Source organism: Pseudorasbora parva, chromosome 15 (genome assembly GCF_024679245.1).
Source record: "Pseudorasbora parva isolate DD20220531a chromosome 15, ASM2467924v1, whole genome shotgun sequence".
Classification (NCBI taxonomy): domain Eukaryota; kingdom Metazoa; phylum Chordata; class Actinopteri; order Cypriniformes; family Gobionidae; genus Pseudorasbora; species Pseudorasbora parva.
Genome location: NC_090186.1, coordinates 41,889,580 through 41,912,385, shown reverse-complemented (window position 1 = coordinate 41,912,385; position 22,806 = coordinate 41,889,580). Strand labels below are relative to the sequence as shown.

The 22,806-nt window shown below is 38.9% G+C and overlaps 1 protein-coding gene across 6 annotated transcripts; it reads right to left on the bottom strand.

Annotated features, from left to right (window-relative positions):
• Window positions 1–2,974: 2,974 nt before the first annotated feature.
• Window positions 2,975–22,721, bottom strand: hmbox1b (homeobox containing 1 b). 6 transcript variants are annotated; one of them, XM_067418194.1, is made up of 10 exons: window positions 22,578–22,721; window positions 17,161–17,682; window positions 15,208–15,293; window positions 11,909–12,019; window positions 11,053–11,206; window positions 10,772–10,854; window positions 10,544–10,657; window positions 9,292–9,401; window positions 7,387–7,470; window positions 2,975–5,159 (listed from the first exon to the last, which is right to left on the bottom strand). In XM_067418194.1, exons 2-10 carry the CDS (start codon window positions 17,679–17,681, stop codon window positions 5,016–5,018), a joined length of 1,407 nt encoding a protein of 468 aa, XP_067274295.1. In that variant the 5' UTR covers window position 17,682; window positions 22,578–22,721; the 3' UTR covers window positions 2,975–5,015. The 6 variants fall into 6 exon arrangements, with proteins under 6 accessions (XP_067274295.1, XP_067274296.1, XP_067274298.1 ...); XM_067418195.1 differs by having other exon boundaries at window positions 9,292–9,386; XM_067418197.1 differs by having other exon boundaries at window positions 9,292–9,383.
• Between the last annotated feature and the right edge of the window lie 85 nt (window positions 22,722–22,806).

Genomic DNA, 22,806 nt, shown 5'->3' with positions numbered 1-22,806 from the left:
TGCCGGCTGAAATGGTGAAATATTTTATAGTAGAGATTTTAAAAAAAAATCTTGCCTACTTCTAAACTTGAAATGGTGAAAGATTTTACATATACACTTTAAACTCGTAAAACTCAGTCATGAAAGAATAAAAATCACATGCTTGATCATCAATATACCTTTATTTCCCAGAAGATAAAGTACTAAAATAAACACAAGTTTTAAAAAAAGTCATTTTAAACAAAGAAACTGTACAAAAAGTTCATATATATACTATAGTATACTTACAGAACAGTCTACTGTCCAAAAAAGGCACTAAATTCTTAAATGGAGATACTGATGATTCAGAACAGAATGCTTTTGAAATCATAAAATTATTTGATTCAAACAATCTTTAAATTCATAGTTACTGTATTCTGTTTATTAAACAGTTGCTTTTATAAGCCTATAGATTTTTCGTTTATAGACGTATGAAAATGCACTCTGAGGAACTAAATGGAAAGCACCCCCTCTAAACCAGCGGGGTTACGTTATGGGTTCACAGAATAAAACCGTCCGTCGCTCTGGAGTCAAACACTTGAGACAACAGACCGAGTCATTCGTAGCATGTCACTGTGAGATCATGTAAATGTCAATACTCCACGTCATACTGCAGTTTGGCACATTCTATCATGTGTATTAAGTTTCAAGAGGCTCTAATGACACACAACCATGAACAAGGAAGTTTCCTTCCTTTTAAGTGTTCGATTAAATACAACTGTAAAAGGGCATTTAAACATTACAGCAATTGAAAGACTCATTTTTTTCGAATTCAACCAAGTTGATATGTGGCAACTAAAATAGTGAGTTTCTTAAGTGAAGGGGGTGCTTCATCTGAATCAGACACACTTCAGGAGACTGCTCTGAACGTAAAACAATCAAATAAAAAGAATCCTTGAAATTAATATTCATCAAAAATTGTCATTTCGTAAATATCAATTGAACAATTGTACACAGGAAGATAGAGGAAGGATACATAACATCAGGGCCTCATTCATGACACGGGCAGAACAAATTTCTGTCAAAATCATTCTTATGTATTTGTCGTTTTTGAGTCCATTTAGTAGGAGTGTAATGGAAAAAACCGAACCGTACCATTCTCCACCCACGGTTCGGCACACACTTGCACCGCAGTTCATCTCAAATATGATGACGCACACACAATAAAAATACCTTTTTTGTTGTTGTTTTTTTAACTATGCGTAAAACAGACAGACAGGGTTAGGCTAATGTTTTGACTGATGGATATGCCTTCTGGCTTCCCCTAAACTTTGTCCAAAGCGAGTGCTAGGTATTGAACATGACCAGTCACTTTCACCGTCATCACCAGGGTGTTGTTAGGCGGGACCAGAACAGCACACGCTGCTATCTGTGCTCATCCTTCCCTCGGGTCATTTTGACCCAAAACTCATTTAAAATTCAAATTTAAAATTGAATGTTTCTTGGAGTGGTCCAAGACCTTAGGAATTATGTCGAACTACAAATACGCACAAAATATTTACTAGATGCAAAGTGTTTGTTGTAAGAAAGTAACAAATCCTTCCCCCCAATCGTCAACCTGACCCCCTTAGGAATAATTGGAAAGCTTCAGTACACACAGAAAACCTAATAAATGCTCAGTCCAAACTAAACATGCTAAAACTTTACCAAAACATGATGTTAAAATGAGAACGTGAAGAAATTTTCCCAAAATTATATTTTTGATAAAAAATCTAGCAATTTAAAATCTAGCAAATAAAATAATTATAAAAACCTCCCAAAAATTGCCTAAAATTTGCTAAAATGTCATATAAAAATTAAATAAGCTTTCTGTACCAAAAAAAGAAGTCTAATTTTTAGGGCTTAGGGTCATTTTTGATCCGCGAGGAAAGGATTTGTTACAGGTTGCGAGCAGTAATGGCCGATATGAACAATATGCAATATAAAAGATACAAAATTGGCCTACGATAGAGATTTTGATTCTATTGCGCTATATACGTGTTGATGACGCAATCTACCCTTGAAATTTAGAGCCACGAGCTGCAACACATCATCGTATTCGTCATCTTGAGTAAACACGGCTGAAAGCGAAACGGAGGAGCTGGTGAAACATCCATTATTTGGATTTAAGCCGTCCAACGAGCAGCAGCAAACTATACAGTAGAGTGTGTGTGTGTGTGTTCATGTTCACGCTTATCCTGGTTAATATTAATGCTGCCTTCACGTGCTCTCGGAATTATCGTAAATGCACATAAATGAACGCCCTTACATTTTGAAACTTGAATGCAAGGATCTCTTAATCCAAGCTCCTGAACACCTTCCATATATGGAGCGCGCCTCACTGTATCATTGCGTGATACTTTTGTATCCTTTTCGTAAAGTTTTAGCCTGCTCGGCATTCACTGCCATTATAGAAAGGATTGTGTGCATGACGGGTTTTTTTCTCTGCTTTTGAGGTCTAAAAAAGGTAGAAAGACATGCATTGGGTGAGTAGAAGATGGCTTTATTTTTTATTTCAGGGAGAACTCTCCGTCTAAGCTTTTTCTTTGTTAAAGTCTCTGCAGCTAGTGTACTTGAATTGTATTTATGCAACATTATGTTGTATAATTACAGTTTTGCACAATAAATGTTCTCAAAACGACATGCGTTTCTTTCTTTCTTTAATTTTTATGTTTTTTACCAGTTTGGCTTTTCTTAGGGTCTATATAACCTGTTCTGAAATGGTTCTATTATAGTTTAAATATCACAATATATATATCGTTATCGTAAGAAGCTTCAATGTATATCGCAATATGGATTCTAGGCCATATCGCCCATCCCAAGTGGCGAGGGAGGGATCATTTAACAAATTCACACAGAAATGAATTTTCCTGGCAAGTATCCTAGCAAACATAATAAGTTATGTCTAAAGTGAATGTAAACAGTCGAGAAAGACGATGAGTGTGTGTATCCGTATCAGTGCACTGGATCTGTGTGGATTATATGCAATGTTGTTTTACATTCGATTACCTGAAAACTACTGTTAAATGCCTAAGGGCCCGGTCACACAGAACGCGTTTTTTCAGCGAGAGAGGCGCCTTTTCTGAATGGATTTCGGTTGTCAGAGAGTGTTATGCGCGCTGCTTATGCGCCCTGGGCGCCTCGCGTTTTTGAAGGAGCGCTCCGAGCGCATGAAGTTGAAAAAAAGTCAAGTCTGAGCGGAAAAGCGCCCGACGTCATCGCGTTTATTTTCTGTTGTCCAATCGAATGAATGGAGAGGCGGGCCTTCCGTTGTGTTGACCGTTGCAGTGATTTGACTGACAGGACAGGTGATTCGGGGGTTGGCTAGAAACATTTTTTTTTTTAAAAACTGCGCACTGCTCTTTTCTGAATGAAGAAACGGCAACCAAAAAAGGCAGTGCGCCTCGCATTTTCGAACCTGAAAAACGCGTTCTGTGTGATCGGGGCCAAAATAAGCTTTATTTTATTTGTATCTTTGCTCTATTGTATTTATTTGTGCTGCTGCTTGTAGTTAGATTATTTGTTCTTATTTTCTTTATTTTTATTTTATATCATACCGAACAGTACCAAATCCGTGACCGTAAAACTGAGATTCAAACTGAACCTAGAGTAATATGAACCGCTACACCCCTATCGCTAAAGCAAGAAAAGTTCTACGAATAATTTGTTCTGCTCGTTTTTTTTATCAAATGAATGAAGCCCAGCGAGTGAATAAAGTTCTTTTAGAACCTTTTCAGAATACATTAAGGTACATTTTGGAACCAAGCTTATGATGAGAGTTCCGAATCTCTGTGGCAGCAGAGGAAACACTTAGTCAGTCTCTCTAGATCACCGTGAAATTCTGAGGTCATTTCACAATAATAATAATAATAATAATAATGCCTCGTGGAGACACTGGGAAGGAGTTCTGACTGCGCTTACCTTCAGCCAAAATTTTAGAGGATTGATATTTCACGTTGACCTCTTTAGATCTAAATATCTAAACACAATGAGAACAGATGCTTCGGTCTTGACTCTTTGCGTGAATTGCACGTAAATAAAAACATTAAAGTTAAATAAATACAAACAATGCTAATTTACTGTGGGCAATGAAGGACATTGAGTGGTCTAAAATAAAGGGAGCTAGGGTTCTGCCGACTGAAGTCTCTCTTCGCAGGTTCATTTAGAGTCTAGGAGACTTAAGCTTTTGCACAGAATAACTTGCGCTTTGGCGGTTATGAAACAATATCTTTCAAGTTTCACTATGATTATAATTCAGTTTTCCCCCTTTCCACATGAAAGTACAGTTTAATGCAATTGGGTGAATCTCACAAAAGAAAGAAAACTATGGCAAATATGCATATTTCCCTCCAAATTTAGTTGTTTTAAATATGCATACAGCAAGCACGACAAATACCATGAATTAGTTCAATTTATATATAGTTTTCCCCGCATTACAGTAATAAAAATTTGCTTTAAAATATGCACACACACACAAAAAATGATTTTAGCAGTCCTCAAACCATTGTGATCTGGACAGTTTTCATGAGATTCCCCCAATTGCTGTTTGATGAGAAACCATACAAAAGAAAAGTAGAAACATTAACTGAGAACATCTGTACTGGGAATGGAAGAGTTCATCATGGATCCAGAGCAGAAATAAAGTACAGCTTTGCCGTCTGAAAACGTCTCTGCACGATCAGACTCACCTCTCACCTAAACGATCTGCCTTGAGCTTATTCTTGAGAACGATGGGATGAGAGTTACTGGAGCACAGAGACAGGAAGCACACGAACATTATACGAGTTACTGGAATGAGGTATGAGGTTTGGGTCAGCTTCTCTGCAAGGGTTCGGGAGGCTTATACAAGAGCCGTAGGTAATGGGCCAACCTTCCACTTGTCATTTACTCTGGGTTTGTTTAGTGGTTCAGCAGGAGTGGCAGGCGATATTAGAATCTAAAAGCTTGAGACAGAGCGCTGATTTGGTCATTGCCCCATGAGCATCCACACATTGATTCCCATCGTCCTGCAGTCTTCTTCAGTCATCATCCAGTGCCTCTGTTTTGATTTCGCTGGCCACGCCTCCTGGGCGGGACAGGGCGAGGATGCTGTGATTGACAGCTGCCATCTCCACGGCGAGAGAGATGGGGTCCTGGTGGTCTGCGGGATTGCCGGCGTCATCCTTAAAGACACAAGTATGTGAATTAAAAAATATACTATTACAAAAATACTAAATGTAAATCTTTTATTAAAGGGATACTCCACCGCTTTTTCATATTAAACTATGTTATTCCCTTAACTAAGATGGCTGGTATGAGTTGATGCATACTAGGGGTTGCATCGACTAATCGACTAGTCGACCTTAATGCTTTGCCATGATGCTTTAAGCTTGACGTCGAGTAGTCGCTGGCCTATAGAGGACGCAACAGGATAAACAATTCTTGACACGCAGGGTCTATTTTGAACAGTTAAAAATGGCAAATAAATGCATACTCCGTGAGCTCTCCACAAGACATGTTTGATTACCATCTGGATGCTCAAAATTGATCGGGAGAATGCACGCTTATTGTACACGTAAGTTAATCATCGCACTAAACTGCTTGCTGCATTGCAATGCACACACATAGCCTGATCACGTGGAGACCGCGCGCCTCACACAAAACCATTCAGTAGCGCAGAATGTATTGTCAACACAGTTCTGTGATTTATCAATAAAATAGCTTAGAAACTGAAACATTCTAGCGTATATTTCTTGATAACTAAAACTCACAGCTTCACTATTATTAGAGAGACGCTGCCAGGTAGAATTAATTCACACACAATCATTTACTAATGCAGTGGAGGTGTTTGGTCGCTTTTAACTTGATCTCTGTTTGGTATCATATGTGAATGAACCGGGCTTAGTGGGCTAAGCTAAATGCTATCAGATCGTCAGAGTGATTAAGTGCACGCACTAAGATGAGAGAGGTATGTATCAACTCGTCTTACATAAGGGAATAACAGTTTAATGTGAAAACGCGGTGGAGTATCCCTTTAAAGCAAAATTGTAGACTTGTAATTTTGTAATATCATAAATGAATACATGTGAGCCAAAACATTATGACCAGTCAAGGTGATTCGAATATCGTTGATCATCTAACAAGGCCATATATTAAGGTCTGTGGAAATTAGATGGTAAACAAACAATCAGTTCTTAATCCATGTGTTAGATGCAGGAGAAATGGGCAGGATTGAAGATCTGAATGACTTTGCTACCTTGCCATACCAATGTGTCCCTTGTTAGAGTATCTCTGAAATGGAAAAGGTTGTATGTTGCACCTGGTCAGCAGTGCTGAGAATTTACAAACAGTGTCTGAGGAAGGACAAACCAGCAACCAAGACTCATTGATGCACGAGAGAAACGAAGGCTATCCTGTCTGGCCCAAGCCAACAGAAGATCTACTGTGGCACAAGTCACTCAAATTTTAATGATGGTTATGGGAGGAATACATCACAACAAGATGCATCTGCTGTGTTACGGGCTGTGTAGCCTCAGACCAATCAGAGTACACCTGTCCACCGTCGGAAGCTCCTACAAAAGGGACACAAGTATCAGAACTGGACCTTGGAGAAGTGGAAGAAGGTCATCTGGCCTGATGAGTCCAGTTTTCCTTTACAAGTGGACAGCACCATTTACCTGGGGAAGTGATGGCACCAGGATGCACTGTGGGACAACAACAGTCCAGTCTGATGGAGTGAGGGAGTATAATGCTCTGGCCAAAGTTCTGCTGGGAAACCCTGGTTCTGGCCATTCACGTGGATGTAAATTTGACATGTGCCAACTACCTAAACATTGTTGCAGACCAGGTATGATCCTTCATGACAATGGTGTTCTCTGGCAGGATAATGCACACTGCACACATTGTTCAGGAATGGTTTGACGAACATGATGAATTGCCCTGGCCTCCAAATTCACCAAATCTCAATCCCGCTGAGCCAAATCTCAATCCCGCTGAGCATCTGTGGGATGTGCTGGACCAACAGGTTCAATCCACGGCGGCTCCACCTCGCAACCTAAAGGACTTAAGGGATCTGCTTGTAACGTCTTGGTGCCAGATACCACAGCACACCTTTAAGGGGCTTGTAGAGGGCATGCCTTGGCAAGTTGATGCTGTTTTGGCAACATGTGGAGGACCAGCAGCATATGAGCATATTATTGGTCATAATCTTTTAGCTCATTGATGTATGGATTTATTTTTATCCCCAGAAATGTACTTTTCTGGCCATTTTTTTACTCACGCTCTGACTCTTAGAATTCAACAGGCTGGTTTTAAGACTTTTCTTTTTGAGTGTCTTCATGTAACTCAATCTTAAGCTTTGATTATTTGCATGAATAAAGTGTGTGTGATGTTATTTGTTTCATGCGATACCTGTGTTGGTGAGGTGGGCTCCAGACGGTAGTAACCAAAAGGTCTGTTCACACTTCTCTTTTCAAAATAGGTAACATCACAACCCTGTAATGAAATCAGAAATAAAGATCAGCTCAAGCAATTGTGTTAATCTCATAATCAACTAAATCTGATCTTAAAGGTCCCATGGCATGACATTTTTATTTTATTAGATTTTTCAACATTAATATGAGTTCCCCTAGCCTGAATATTGTCCTCAAGTGGCTAGAAATGTTGGTGTAAACTGAGTCCAGGCTGTCTTTCTCTGCCTTTGAGAAACTGAGAGCTCAGACGAGCTGATCTTGAATTCTCCTGTTATGACGTCCTCAGGAAAGGTTTCCTCCTCTTCCTCTGCTTTTCCCGCCCAGAGAATTAGTAGAGAATGATTCAGTTTATCAGTCGCGATGTCAGCACAGGCTTTACCATATGGATTCGACAGCACCGCCACAAACCGTGAGTAACAGTGTTCATTAATGCCTGATCTGGGATCAGTGATTTCTGATGTGTAGCTAATCATTCAAGTTCACACAGACTTTCTTTCTAAATCGTTTAATACTGTCAGTCCCGCCGCTGGCCGTCTTGATGCATCAGTGAATCAAGCCAGTGACTAAAACGATCAACTACACATTGTTTCTGTTAGTAGCATGAAACATGTTATTTAAATTATTAAACTACAGAGAGAAATCAAAGAACACTCTTTATAATGTCCGGATCTGTCAATCCCACGTATATCTGCAGTGTACACTTCCGTTTGAATGACGCTGTTAAGCTGCTCAACAGAAGCGCTTACTGTATTCATGTCAGGTCGTGTTTTCTGTTACCTGTAGTGAAAGCATTTTGTGAGAGAAATAACGTTGCAAAGTTCACTCGTGTTTATTCAGAGCTCTCAGATACAAATAAAATAAACTTGTGCACTCAACAACTCGGTACAATAACGCTTTCTCAGGCCATGTCCACACCAATACGTTTTCATTTGAAAACGTATATTTTTCTCTCCGTTTTGGCCTTCCGTCCACACTGAGACAGCGTTTTAAGTCAATGAAAACGTATCGTTTTGAAAACGCTCTCCAAAGCGGATAAATTTGAAAACACCGTCTTCGCGTTGTAGTGTGGACTGTGAAAACGGAGGCTTTTTAATACGATGACGCATTTTTAGCCATGTGATGCAGTCATATGACCAATTCAGCCAAGATGGTGAACGACATTGTACAGCAGTTGTTTTGTATGCTTACTGTTTTGACAGCCTTGTTAAATATTAATGTCAGTTTGTACATACTGTTAAAAAACTCAGTGCCTTTTCTCGACATTGCCGCAAAATTTCAAAGAGTAAATAAACGAGTAGCGGAAATGACGCAAGTCGAAGCGTCTTGGATTTGCTCATGCGCAGTACGGGGATGTAAGCGTTTTCAGACTTTTCAGTGTAGATGAACACTTTTTGGAAAACGATTGAAAATGATAGTGTGGACGCGGAGCGTTTTTAGACGAAAACTCTGTTTTATCCGGATTAGTGTAGACGAGCCTCAGCAATCTTTCCCCAGCTCCTCCTCTCCCTCTCGACTGGCAGAGCTCCAGCCTCACTAAACCACGCCCCCTCCGAACGTAATCTCATTTCAAATGCAAAGATGTCAGCCAATCACAACAGTGGGTGTTTTCACTGAAGTCTCACAACAGACACACCTCTTGAAACAGAGCATTCAAGACAGAGGACTATTGTCAGTATAGAAAAAATGCCTTTAATTTCTAAATTATGACATTGTTTGATGTAAAAGCCATACCAACAATATAAGTACACCTCAGCAAACATTATAAAATAATGAAAAAATCCATGCCATGGGACCTTTAAAAAAATAAAAAAGATGATGAGTCTGAGTCGTGTGATTCTCTCACCTGTTCGTTGTAGTCGTTAGCGTCGATGTCGTCGCTGTTGGAGTGTCCTCCAGGGCTCTGCACATCTATCCCGTGGCTTTCCAGGATTGTGGCTTCTTGGAAAAAAGACCCTGTCATGAAACATCTGAAACTCTTTAAAAACCACTACCACACAAAAAAACGAGCATTAGCAAACCATTCACTGCCAATAAACAAACCAGTAAACTCCTGACTCATTTGACCAAATTTATTTGAAGTTAGTCATTTCAAATATATTTTACGACATATAAATCAGGGATATTGTAGTTAACTAAAACCCTAAAAAACTAAATTCATTTTGTGTGTATATAATTAATAATTTATTTTTACACATTTCTTCAGCCACTTGGCAAGGAAACAGCTTTCATTTTCATTAATGATGTACTATAATAACTTAAACTGAATTTTTTTAAAATAATTATAATAATATCAACATAAAAAAAACAAGACAAAAATTACAATTATATATTTCTTTTTTCCATTTTTTATTATTATTAAAACAAAATGGAAAAATATTGATAACTAGAGCTGCACGAATCTGGATAAATTGAGAATCATAATATAATATGGAGATTGTGATTCTCCCACGAAGGGGAAAAAACAGACAACTAAAGAAAATTACATGCAAACTAGAGGTCCTGACAAAATGGCCATTGCTTTAGTCTATTTAAAAGATATAATAATTTGAACAAATTAATAAAAGATTATTTGATTTGGAGTCGAGGTCTCATCAGGACTTGTTTTGTTATTGGATAAATCAGCGTTTGTGAATAAAAAATGTATGATTCAATGACAAACATTTTAAACACTTGCTTGTCACACCCTCTCTCCGAATCAGCGCTAGCACGACACAGATTTAAATGTTGCACTTGCAGTGTGTGATGAGCGTACTTTCAAAGGTTAGCCAAAGCCCTTTAAGTCTTTGGTTTGAACAGTTTCACATCGCCAGCAGAGCGGTTCGATGCCCATATCAATTAATAAGAGCGTGGCCGACGCTCTCATTCATTAACACAGGCAGCGGCAAAACACACTGTTCACACTACACTGATGCTTACGATGTAAAACGTGGATAAAAGACACAGCAGAATCGTGCTCATTTAGAAATACGATCCGGTGGCTGTTTGAATCGAGATTGGGATCTTTTCCCGATTAATCGTGCAGCTCTACTGATAACAATTATAGCATCTCTATTACACTAAAATAACAGTAATATAAATCAACTAAAACACATTACCAATATTGGCCCTCCTCTTGATCTCTTTGCGTCGATTGGCAAACCAGTTGTAGACTTTTAAGGACGTGACTCTTTCCAAGTCAGACAACTTCTTTCCTAGGCAGGAAGTCAAGACTGAAAGGTCAGATATGATTGTGAGAATAAAAAATGGAATAGTTAATTTGTAGTGCAACAGATGACGGTCACAAACACACAGCCGTGCAGATTCAGACACACCAGCGTTTCTACCTGGTTTCTGAATAACAGCATTGCAGGCGTTGGCGATCTCCTCTCGTTTGGCTTCATCTGGATATTGATTATCACTGAAATAACTGAGGAGAGAACAAAATGATTATTTCAAACTGATAGCTCTGGTTTTCTAAACTATAAGCAGCTTACAGTTTTTGCTAGACCAGCCTGTTTGTTGGCATGATTTGAGGTAAAAAAAAAAAGTGCCTTTTACCCTAATTTGAATGTTATTAAAACCTAACACTGACAGAGTTTGTTTTTTCCCCCTCACTCGCTCTTACCTCTCCATCACAGCGAGACATTCCTTCCTCCAGGTGAATCGACTGCCTCTGCGCAGACGGAAACTTCCAGGGGCGGAGCTTATGGGGGGCGGAGTCTGACGCCACTCCATCTCATCCAGAGATACATGAGTGGGTCGCATATTTAGTGTGGCACCTGAAAATATATACATTACCATTCAAAAGTTTATGTGGCGGTAAGGTTTTTGAAACAAGTTTCTTCTGCTCCTCAGGGCTGCATTTATTTGATGAAAATACAGTAAAACGGCTATATTGTCTATTTTAATATATTTTAAAATGTAATTTATTTTGATGGCAAAGCTTTTTTTCAGCATTATAACTCCAGTCTAACAGAGTAACAATGATCCTTCAGAAATCATTCTAATACGATGGTTTAAAGCAGGGGTCTCAAACTCCCGGCCCGCGGGCCACTTTCGGCCCGCAGGATGATATATTGATGCGGACCAGCCTGACCCAGAGTCTACTTCCAGTGGCCCCCAGGTAATTTGAGTTTGAGACCCCTGGTTTAAAGGCACAATAAGTAATATTTTTGGATATAAATATCTCAACAAATACATATTGTGCCTTTAATATGTTCATTTCATGATTCTGTGATGAATAAAAAGTTCAAAAGAACAGTATTTATTAAAAATCTAAATCCTTTGTAAGATTATAAATGTCTTTGCTGTCACTTTTTTATCAATTTAATTCATCCTTGCTGAATAAATATATTGATTTCTAGCAACAACAAAAAAAATTCTCAAACTTTTGAACGGTACATAAACAGTACTTGGATTCAACCTTATCTTTATAGATCTACTGACCTATGGTAAACTGAAAACAAGTGAAGTTTATTAACCTGGCGTGGTCTTCTCAAGCTGGTACCAGCGGTAGAAAGCTCGTTTCTTCTGTTCGCTGAGATCTGAGCCCTGCTGGAGGAGCCAATGAGAGATTCTGCTCTGACTGATGCCTGACACAGAGAAAAAGAACAGAAATCAATAACAAATGAATGCAGTGATCGATGAAAGAATGGTCAGAATGACAAAACAACAGCCCAGCATTCATAATTCTCTTTAGTTGTTATGATTAAATCTATTGCACTGTCTTCGCTGAAAGCAAAATGCTGTCAAGACACAGCCAGGTTAGGACAAAAATAATTTTGACTCAGCTTGTACAAACGCTTCAAGCCGCAAGCTCTGCGTCGTGCCTAAAAACTAGGGTTGGGTATCGAGTTTGATACTTTTTAGGTACCAACCAAATTGCCAAATTGCTATAGAGTATCGTAAAAGGTCTTCTCATTCGATACCAAATTTCGATACCTAAGGGGTTAATCTCGTCAACATCAGTGAGCCAATAAGCATTGCAGCATGATTGGCTGTGGTGGAAAAACACTAGTTTATGTACAGGGTCGCAGCTTGCACGTGAGGCTTTAGTGTGTAACCCCCGTCTGCGGTACAGCTTGTGCCGCAGTTGTGTGAGGTGTAAATAGGGTGTAAGCTTCCCACCCCTCATAGATGTAAAAGATGTGTAAAAGGTCAAAAGTGTGGCTACATTTAAAGGGGCGGTTGAGTGCGATTTCCTTTCTTTAACTTTAGTTAGTGTGTAATGTTGTTGCTTGAGCATAAACAGTATCTGCAAAGTTACAGTGCTGAAAGTTCAATGCAAACGGAGATATTGTCTCGTCTCCGTTCATGGCAGTTTATTGCCTACAAAAACGGCCGGTTTGGACTACAACAAGCTTCCTCCCGGGTTGGTGACATCATAAACCCTCGCTAGTCTCCGCAGATGTGACTTCTGCCCATAATGGGAAGGGGCGCGGCGTTTCCGGACAACCTGTGCTTGGCGCTTCAGCCAATAAAAATACAGGAAACTACATTTGGCCATCAAACCAATCTAAGACCATTGCGTTTTTCAGAGGGATGGGCTTCATAGAAGCAGGAAGCAAACGAGCCGATCAAAGGATAGTGGAGACAGCGGTGTGGAATAAAGGGAGAATAGAAGAAAAATACGGCATTAAAAAAAAAAAAAGTATTAAGATATGTTATACTGCGCCCCATAAACACAACCAAGCCTAGAAAAAAACCACAGAACCACCCCTTTAACCAGGCTCAATGCCAACAGCAGCAATGCAATATGTGGGAAAAGATCATTGCTGCCAAAACCAGCAACACGACAAATCTGAAGCAACTGACAGAGCATGAAAGAAACTAAAGCACAGAAAATTTCTCCGTATTTAACTGCAAGAAGAACTGCAGCGCATCACATAAATGAAAAGAAACTCAGCATATGGGCTACTTTCCTCACAGACATGAGAAATAGGCCTATTGAAAGCTTGAAATATCTACGTTTAAACAAACCAATTAAAACCAAAAACAAATACTTTATGTAATCCAAATGAAAAGGTGCATTTCCCTCTATAGGCCCTCGAGTGCATTCACTGCCGAGGAAATGAGTCAGCATCGTCAAATTCATCTTTGCAGCCAATCACAGACTCAGAAAACACTAGTTTATTAAAGGGTTACTTCAGCAATTACCTGAAGTGGCCTCGTAGGGCAGCAAAGCATTCTGGGAATTGTTGTCTTTCATCCCCATGAGACAAAAATACATTTTCTGTCTTTTCTCAATCTAGAAAGCACCAAATAAAAAAATAATTTCACATTTCTACTACATTCATGCCCCAGTTTAAATACAGATTCATCTTCCCAGCGCTGAAGTACCCCTTTAATAAACAATTAAAATTTGTCTCCTTACTATTTTTGCATTTATAAACATATAACAATATAAAGGCATATATTCTGCCCCCCAGTAGTCTGTAAAAAAAAAGTAAACAAACTAAAAAAATAAAACGTAATTTTGAAGTTATGTAATCTTGTTAATAAATTTGGTATCGAAAAAAGTATCGTTCAGGAACCAGTATCGGAGTCAAGGTATCGGTATCGAACATTTTTGAACGATACTTTGCCCTATTAACAACGGCCCTTAAAGGTGCACTATGTAGTATTTTTGCAGTAAAATATCCAAAAACCACTAGGCCAGTGTTATATATTTTGTTCAGTTGAGTACTTACAATATCCCAAATGTTTCCAACTATTTGTAAATTGTGAGAAAAATGCTATTTTAACAAAGGACCGGGACGTGTCAGCATGGCGTTTGAGGAAGTCGCCTGTCAATCGCGTCATATCTGCGTTACCCTCGGTTTTATTCTGCAGAAGCGCTTTTCTCTTAGCAGTGTGAACATGTCAGCAGCGCCGAGCGAACGCACAGAGGAACGTCATAACATGACATAACAACATTTTAAACACACTTAAATGTATCTAATATGATAAACAGAGCTGCTTTAGCTCATAATCATGATCGGAAAAAGCGAAAGGGTGCGCGCCCAGCGACTGTGTCTCGTCCCGTCATAAAAAAAAGTCCCGGTACTCGCGAACCGTGTGTTTGTATATCAATCGCTCCAGCGGCCGAGCTCAGCTCCACAACACTCGGTCCTGCTCTGCTTCACTACAGTAACGTTAATAACCGCATCCGTGAACATGATTTCTGCCTGAGTCCTATTTTCCACCGGCTGTGAGGTGAAGACCACATCTCCCAAGATACTGCGCTCACACTTGGCGTCATCAAACTACGCATTTGTTTTGAATAGGCGCCCTCTAGCGGACGGAAAGTTGCATAGTGTACCTTTTACTGTTCTCATTTATGTCCGTTACACTTAATTTTCCTGGTAAAACATTCTATAAAAAGAGAGCCCAAATACAAATCTATTTTGTATTTTTATATAAAAAATTGTTTCATTTAAAACCCAAGTATAAATTTCAAGTTAGTGTTTTACGCATTTTTATATTTATTCCAAAATAACCAAAGGCAGTAACAATTAAACGCTATATATAATTTGTGAACTAATTATTATTTGTGAGCTTTTTTTAATAGGCAACTTATTTTCAGTTTGAACTGGTCCCAGAAAGACACGAAGATGTACCTTTAATTTCCCCAAGCTAATTGCTCACTAAAAGTAATAGTCCATCCCAATGTTTTTGTCTTGTGGCTGTTTTTTGAAACTATGTATTTTAATGAATGAATTCAAGTGCAATGACTGGGCCCATAGACTTACATTGTAAGCACGTTACTGTAAATGGGGTAATGGGGTGATGACAGACTGACCTGTGACCTGAGCCACCACGGCTTGAGAGATGCGTCTGTTGCCCAGAAAGGCTTTGATTTCCTCCTTCACCAGAGTGCTGTCCCGTCTGCACACACCACAGAGCGCAAATATGTGAAGATTCAGTTATCAAACTCATCACAGAGCAAAATGACTCCGTTTACACCTGGCAAACACTCACAATTTGATGGCATTAAATTCAGGTCCAGTTCAGAGTAAGTTTGAATTGGTTTTGACCTTTGACCCACCCATACTATTACGGCCGTTTCACACCGCAAGCGTGAGCGGCGCGTGAGCAGCACGTATTTTTTTCGGCGCCCATGTTAATCAATGAGTGCATTCACACCGGGAGCAGGAGCAGCGCGTGATCGTCAAGCAGGAGCGTCGCGTGAGCAGCAGTGAAGCGGGGGTTTCGGCTGCGAGCCTATTTTTGCTGCGCTGCTGACTCTTCTGACGCTCAATTAAAGTGAAAGCACACTTTTAAAGGACAAAATAAATATGATTTCACACAAAAAGTGCCTAAAATGCACACAGGAAGCACGTGTAGTGTATTTGAACAATAACTGGAGTATGTCAGAAAAGAAAACGAAGAATAAAAAAAAATCTGTGGAAGATTTTAGCAATTTAAACTTGTTTTGATTATTCACTTTGGGTGAGAGTATGGTTATGATTATAAAAAATAAAGTAAACTAGCCAGAAAATATAACAAACTTTCGTTTAGTTTAGTATTTAATATTCAGACAGGTAAAGGCTCTCGGTCTGCAGCTGCAGTCACGGTGTAAAGCGAAAGCACACTTTTGATGTACAAAATAAATATAATATCACAAAAGCGCTCAAAATGCACACAAGAAGCACATGTGGTGTTTTAACAATAACTGGAGTACGTCATTAAAGAAAACGAAGAATAAAAATCATCTGTAGAAGATTTACCCATTTAAACTTGTTTTAATTATTCAGTTTGGGTGAAAGTATTATAAAAAAGTAAAGTAAACTAGCCAGAAAATATAATAATTTATTTTAGTTTAGTTTTTAACACTCAGACAGGAATAGGCTCTATCATTGTGGGAGCCGCTGCTGTGACGCTGCACCAACGCTTCCAGTGTGAATACTCTCGCGCGCGTCTGCAGCTGCAGTCACGGTGTAGTTACGCTGAAGTGCTGCTCACGCGCTGCTCACGCTTGCTGTGTGAAACAGGCGTTATAGTTCAATTTATAGTATAGCCTTATGTGCCAGAGAAATAAGTGAAATAAGTTTTTTTTGGAGTATCTATAGTTGAAATAGTTGAGAAATGTTGCTTTGAAAAATAGCTGACATAAAATAAGATTGTGGGGCTTCAGGATGCAACTAAAATGGTTGCAAATGTATTTTAAAATAAATACATGCATTCATTTATACATACATAAAATGATAAATGTTCTTTCATTTTTTTAATTATGTAAAAATGTATGTAATATTTAAAATCCATATAGGTCTAAACAAAAAAATACTGTAGTACATACTGTATATTCCGTTGTTAAAAAAAGTAACAATACAACTTTTTATATTTGTTTTGTTAATATTTATGTTTTTTAATATAAAAAAATCTATATAGTCTATGTTTTGGTTACACTTTATTGTAAGGTGACGTAGTTCCTCAAAAGTAATATTAATGAACTACATGTTCTTACTATAGAGTTAGGGTTTGGTTTATAGTTAGTTTCTTGTAATTATGCATAATTAACTTTAATGACTATAGTAAGTAAATGTGTAAATGTCACCTTAGAATAATGTTACCTAAGTTAATTTAATGTTTTTCGGTAATTTTAGTTAATCAAGTTAAACAAAAATGTTTCTTTGACAATCTGCAGACATAAAACAGGGTTTTTTTTTTTTTTTATATATTTTATTTTAGTTCAGTTAATGTTCATTTTATTATAAGTACAAGTCCAGTTTAAGTGAACTATAATAACCCTGACCTCATGAGCTCCTCCACCTTGTCGTCTATATCCAGGTCCTCCTCTGAACCCTCCAGCACGTACGACCTCATTGCTGCCGCACTGTTTACCGGGCAACGGTTCGGAGATAGTTTCCCGTTGGGTGTGGCCGCCAAAGCATCCCGCCCATTCTGCACCATGGCGACCAGAGAGACCGGCGAGGGTAAGACCACGGGCGGGGACGTGGCGTAACTGTTATTGGGCGATGGCGATAAGTTACCGTGGAACTGTGTCTGTGTTGCTGTGGATGTGGTGGAGGAAGTTGCCATAACGGCGCTGCTAGTGTTATTTGAGGTGGGTGTAGTGCTGGAGGTGGTGCTGTTGGTGGCGTTGGAGTCCGATGTGCCACGCCGGCCGAATTTGTCCCCGTGCTCACGGTCGAGTCGATCCAGGGTGTCCAGGGCATGCACGATCTCCGGTTTGGTCATACCTGTACGCCGCAGTCTCTGGAGCAGGTCAATCTGTTCAATGGTGAAGCGTGGCTCATCTGTGTAGTGAGACATTCTGATGGCACACAGAAGAAAACATTATTGCCAATACACATCAATCACATGTGCATCAAAGGCCTTTATAGGAGAAGAAACAAGCAGAAGCTACATTCAGAATTGTGAGTCTGTGCACTGCATACTGTGTAGTAGTTAGGGTTGGGTAACCATAGACATTTTTACCAGTACCTGAAATTAAATGCGGTACTTTAGGGATGTTTACCTCAATAATTGTAATGAAATACATTTATAGAAATATTAATAATAAAATAATACATTTTATTTGTACCGCACTTTATATTAAAGGTCCTGTTCTTCGCGATTCCATCTTTCAAACTTTAGTTAGTGTGTAATGTTGCTGTTAGAGCATAAATAATACCTGTAAAATTATAACGCTCAAAGTTCAATGCCAAGCGAGATATTTTATTTAACAGAAGTTCCCTTTCAAAGCCTACAGCGAACGGCCGGTTTGGACTACACCGCTGCACTTCCTGCTGTAATGACGTCACTAGAACCGTTTGTTGACTAACAAGAACATGCAAAATAGGGGGCGTGGTCTCGTTGCTCTCCTACGTGGAGAAGAGCGCGCATTCAGCGTTTGCATCTCCCCGTTATGGTAAGAGGCGGGACCTTTCCGGGCAAAGTGCGCTAAGCTGCTGTCCAATCACAACACGGGAAGCACTGGCCTAATCAGAACTCGTTACGTGTTTCTGAAGGAGGGACTTCATAGAACAAGGAAATCATCAGGCCGTTTTTAGGACAGAGGAAACAGCGCTGTACAGATAAGTCAACTGTGTGAAAAATACTGTGTTTTTTTACACACGAAACATGAACTCATGTTGTATTGCACACTGTAAACACAATCAAAGCTTCGAAAACATGCAAAGAACGGGACCTTTAAACAAAATCTCAACATGCTACATATTTAAACACTTCCATGTTTATCTAGAAGTGTTATTGACATTACGCCAGAGCTGCCTTGGTCACTGTCTGCCATTGTCTGTGATGTTTGTATACTGTAATGTTTACCAGTAAATAGTAGGCTACTAGCTACTTAATTTAATTAATTAAAACAACAATTTAAATATATATTTTTCATTTTGTATGAAAAGATTTCCCACAAATTCTGTTTAATTGAGCTTTTATTTAATTGTATTTAAATGTTATACTGCTTTATACTGTTAAAATTAAAACATGGAAAAAAAATTTTTGATTTAGTACATAAAAAATAAAGTTTTGAAAATGTGTAATTAGTGTTAGCATCTTTATTACATTGAGACATCTAAATTCTAGTGTACAACCGTCATTTTTTTGTCAAGTTAAACCGAACTTATTTTGACGGGTTGCCATGAAGAGCTTTGAGTTTCTGTGCATTTATGACGATAGTTTTTTCCTCAAATAAAACTGTAAAATACTCATGAAGTGACTTTGAAGATAAAATTCATGCGTTCATGTTCTCGAATGAGAGGGCAGAGATGGAAACACACGAATATCACGCATGATTGTGGTAAATTAAACCGCACATATTTTGCAACATCGTTGACAAATCACCTCAAAATGTTGCACAATTAAGTGAGTGTCATCAAATTAGGATAAAAGGGTGTGCTGCACCAATAAGGATTCATCTTAAATCTAGATTAAATCAAGGTTTATCTAATTATTCTGATGCACCAAACTTTTAACCTTGTTTAAAAATAAGCATCATTTTGATCCTGGATTCAATTTATATGCAAGGTCAATTCGGTCACTCATCTAGAACAAAGAAAAGAGGATATATTTAGCATTTGACAGACATTATCCGCATCCCGGACAGCAGTGATGATGAGATGAGTGCCAGTGATCTCTGCCGCTGCTCTCGTTTCACAGGCCCGCTCCACGCCTGCTCATACATTATGGTGCCATATTACTTCATTAATTGATACTATAAATATATTTTCCAGGCTTATAAAATCTGCACAAAGTTTTCATTGCCTGCTTGATCAGTAACGGTCTCTCTTCATAGAAGTTTATAAAGTAAGCTGACAGTGTTTCTGGTGGTCAGTAAAGAAGCAAATGGAATATTAAAGCCACAATATGCAATTTTTTTGCCGCTAGAGGTCGCTTATTCAAAACAAAAACGTGTGTTGATGACGGCTGGATTTCGCAGAGCTTTTATTCTGCCTCAGACGAGTGCTTCCGCTTCTGCTGCTCATGCGTATGTAGGGAAACACAGCACTGTTTTATCATATTAGATACATTATTTGAGTGTTTTGAAAGCGGTTATATTGCTTCTCTGTGTGTTCGTTCGGCGCTGCTATGAGACACTTGTACACAGTGAAGTAAGCTAGATCGAAATTAGGCATGGTAAAACATGGTACTCACGGTAAATCAAGAAAACAAGATTTAAATAATAAGATTAACTGTTGCTCACCTGTCTAATAAAACATATTAAAGTCTATTTGGTGTTTCCATGGTTTCTACAAAAAAATCGAGGGTATAATGAAACCGGGGGGGGGGGGGGGGGGTTCTACTGCATACTTTCTACTACTGCATGTTTTCTTTCAAGAATAGTAGGATGTACGCCATTCTGAATTCGCTTAGATCTCAAGACAAATTAATTATAATTTCAAGCGTTCCGCCATCTCATGGCAGTCGAGTTATGATGATAAAAGCAGGATTCATCTGACCTACTTAAAATTCTGTTTATCCAAGACGGCTTTCATCAGCAAGCACGAGCAATTACTGTCGCTGTTGTCATGGAAACCATATACCACCCAATGACGGACGAGTATGGGATTTATGTAACTCCCGATTAAAGCGCAGAATGCAAATATGGAGCGTGTTTTGTTTAACCTCCTAATCTAGAGCACATGGTTTTATATTAAGCAAATAGTTATGCATAGTCCTATTAATACCAGGCGGTAATAGATGACTAGTCAACCTGGTTACATTTTAACTGTGTTCTTCTCACTTATTCTGAACATAAACTGCCCAACACAGTTGCTATTCTATCATCTGCCAGGTAATATGAGCAAAAGTGATGCTTGACTACAAATCTTTATTTTATATTTATGCTAGTTCCCAGAAAAAATAAATAAAGGGAAAAGTTAATATCAGACTGGTGACCCAGAGACCTTGTGGCAACTTAGTAACTCCTATAACTTAACCATCCCAGTTACGCTGCTGGTTTGCTGTGAAATTCCTCACTGATGTGGCATTATTCCAGACTTACTATATTTACACAGGTTAACCGTTAACCTTGCACAGCTGGAGCCAAAGCACTTGCCACTAAAAAAAGGCTCAGCGAGCTCTTGTGCTGCATAATTGCTTCCACTTAGATCTCAGATGATCCTTATAAAAGTCTGTGATAGGAACGTGGCAGCCGCTGTGGGTTTCTAAAAATACATCGCTGTGAGGCTTTGACTGAGACAGAAATTGTGTGTGCAATGAAAGCGATACAGAACGCTGATACGGTGTCATGCATGCGATCTGACATCATTTAACATGCACACCACACGCCCTGCTGCATTAGTGCTCATGTGGCGCTCTTAAACGCGTAAACCTGAAGCTGGAGCATTAAACACTGCAGGCGTTCACTGCAGGGCTCTCAGCTGCGGACACTGCAAGTCAAGGGTGCAGACCTGCACCGCATGCACACGTGCATCAGCTCATCTGACTGCATCCAGGCAAGTCAAAGGAGTTCACTGAAAGCTTTAAATAATAATCCACACGAGAATCCATGTCTTTATAACTACCCGTGCAGATGTGGACATCATGCAACACAATACTTGCAAGAAGGAAAATGTGTTTTTTTGCACAATAAAACTTATTTGTTTGTTTTGACAACAGATCAGCATGTTCTTCATTTGTTCTTAGTTTCAAATCTAACAAAAGATAGTAGATGTTATATTAAACTGTGTGTAAATAATTATTCATGTTATGGTTTGGCTATTAACACGTAAACATAACCTTTAAACCCAGCAATATTTAAAACATCACAAGGATACGGAAAAGGGGACGGTTTTCTTCCTTGCTCATTCGTTTAGCTGTTGCAAATGACCTCCCAGAGTTTAAAACCAGGTGTTTTTTTTTTATAAATTGAAGCATGCAAAAGGATGCATCCCAAGAGGAATGAAATCTTTTTCCATGCATCTCTATACGCGCCTCGTATCCTCAGACAGACACTGGAAACTCAAGTCATGAATGCAGATCAGAACAACTCCATGCAGCAAATCTCACGATCAATGAGGATTATTGACGTTTCACGTTCATTTCTATCTGTGCAATGCATTAGTAGGGGCTTCTTCAGTCTGCCTGACAAAGCCCACACTCGGGTTTAAAATATGAATATTTTCTAAATGCATGTCATGTGGCAGTGATAAATGCACAGATCTACGCCCATCATCTCTATGCATGAAAAATAACTGCATATCCAGCATTAGAAAAAGACATCCAGCGTGCACGCGAAATGTAAACACTTTTAATATGTGCTTATAAAATAACAAATGCGATTTTTCAACCTATATAAACAAAAATAAGTTTTGCATGACTCGTTTGTGTCCTGACCTCTGCAAAGAGACATCAAAGGGTTTTAAATAACCGCACACACAAATATCAATGGGGAATTCACAACATTATTGAATATTCAATATTAAATATGAAAAACGTGCATAAATTCATGAGTTCAGCACTTTCACACTGGGTAAACTGGCTAAATAACTAATTAATTGATATTTATATTACTTTATAAGCTATCTAGACAGGTAAACAAGCGTATCTCGATTTAAACTGCATGCATGTGCCGATTAAAATTAAACCACGAAGCGCGTTTTTAACAAGATAAACAAAACGAACTAAATTATCCAGGCGGCTAGTTAGCTTAGCACGAGCCAGCACAAAACTGACTCTCCTCAGTGGTAAAAGCCCATTTCTTACCTGGAATGAGGAAAATACACAAAATATCAGCGCAGCAGACCATTTAATGCTCTCTGTCAGGTGATGAAGATTATATTTTATGTGATGTTGTGAGGAAGACTCGCCCTGACTGACTGACTGACTGTCTTTGTCTGACTGACAGCAGCCGCGATGACGTCAAGCCGCACGCTTTGGATAGGCTTGGGAAATGTAGTTATTTAATAATCCCGAACGTGCCGCCATATTGAAT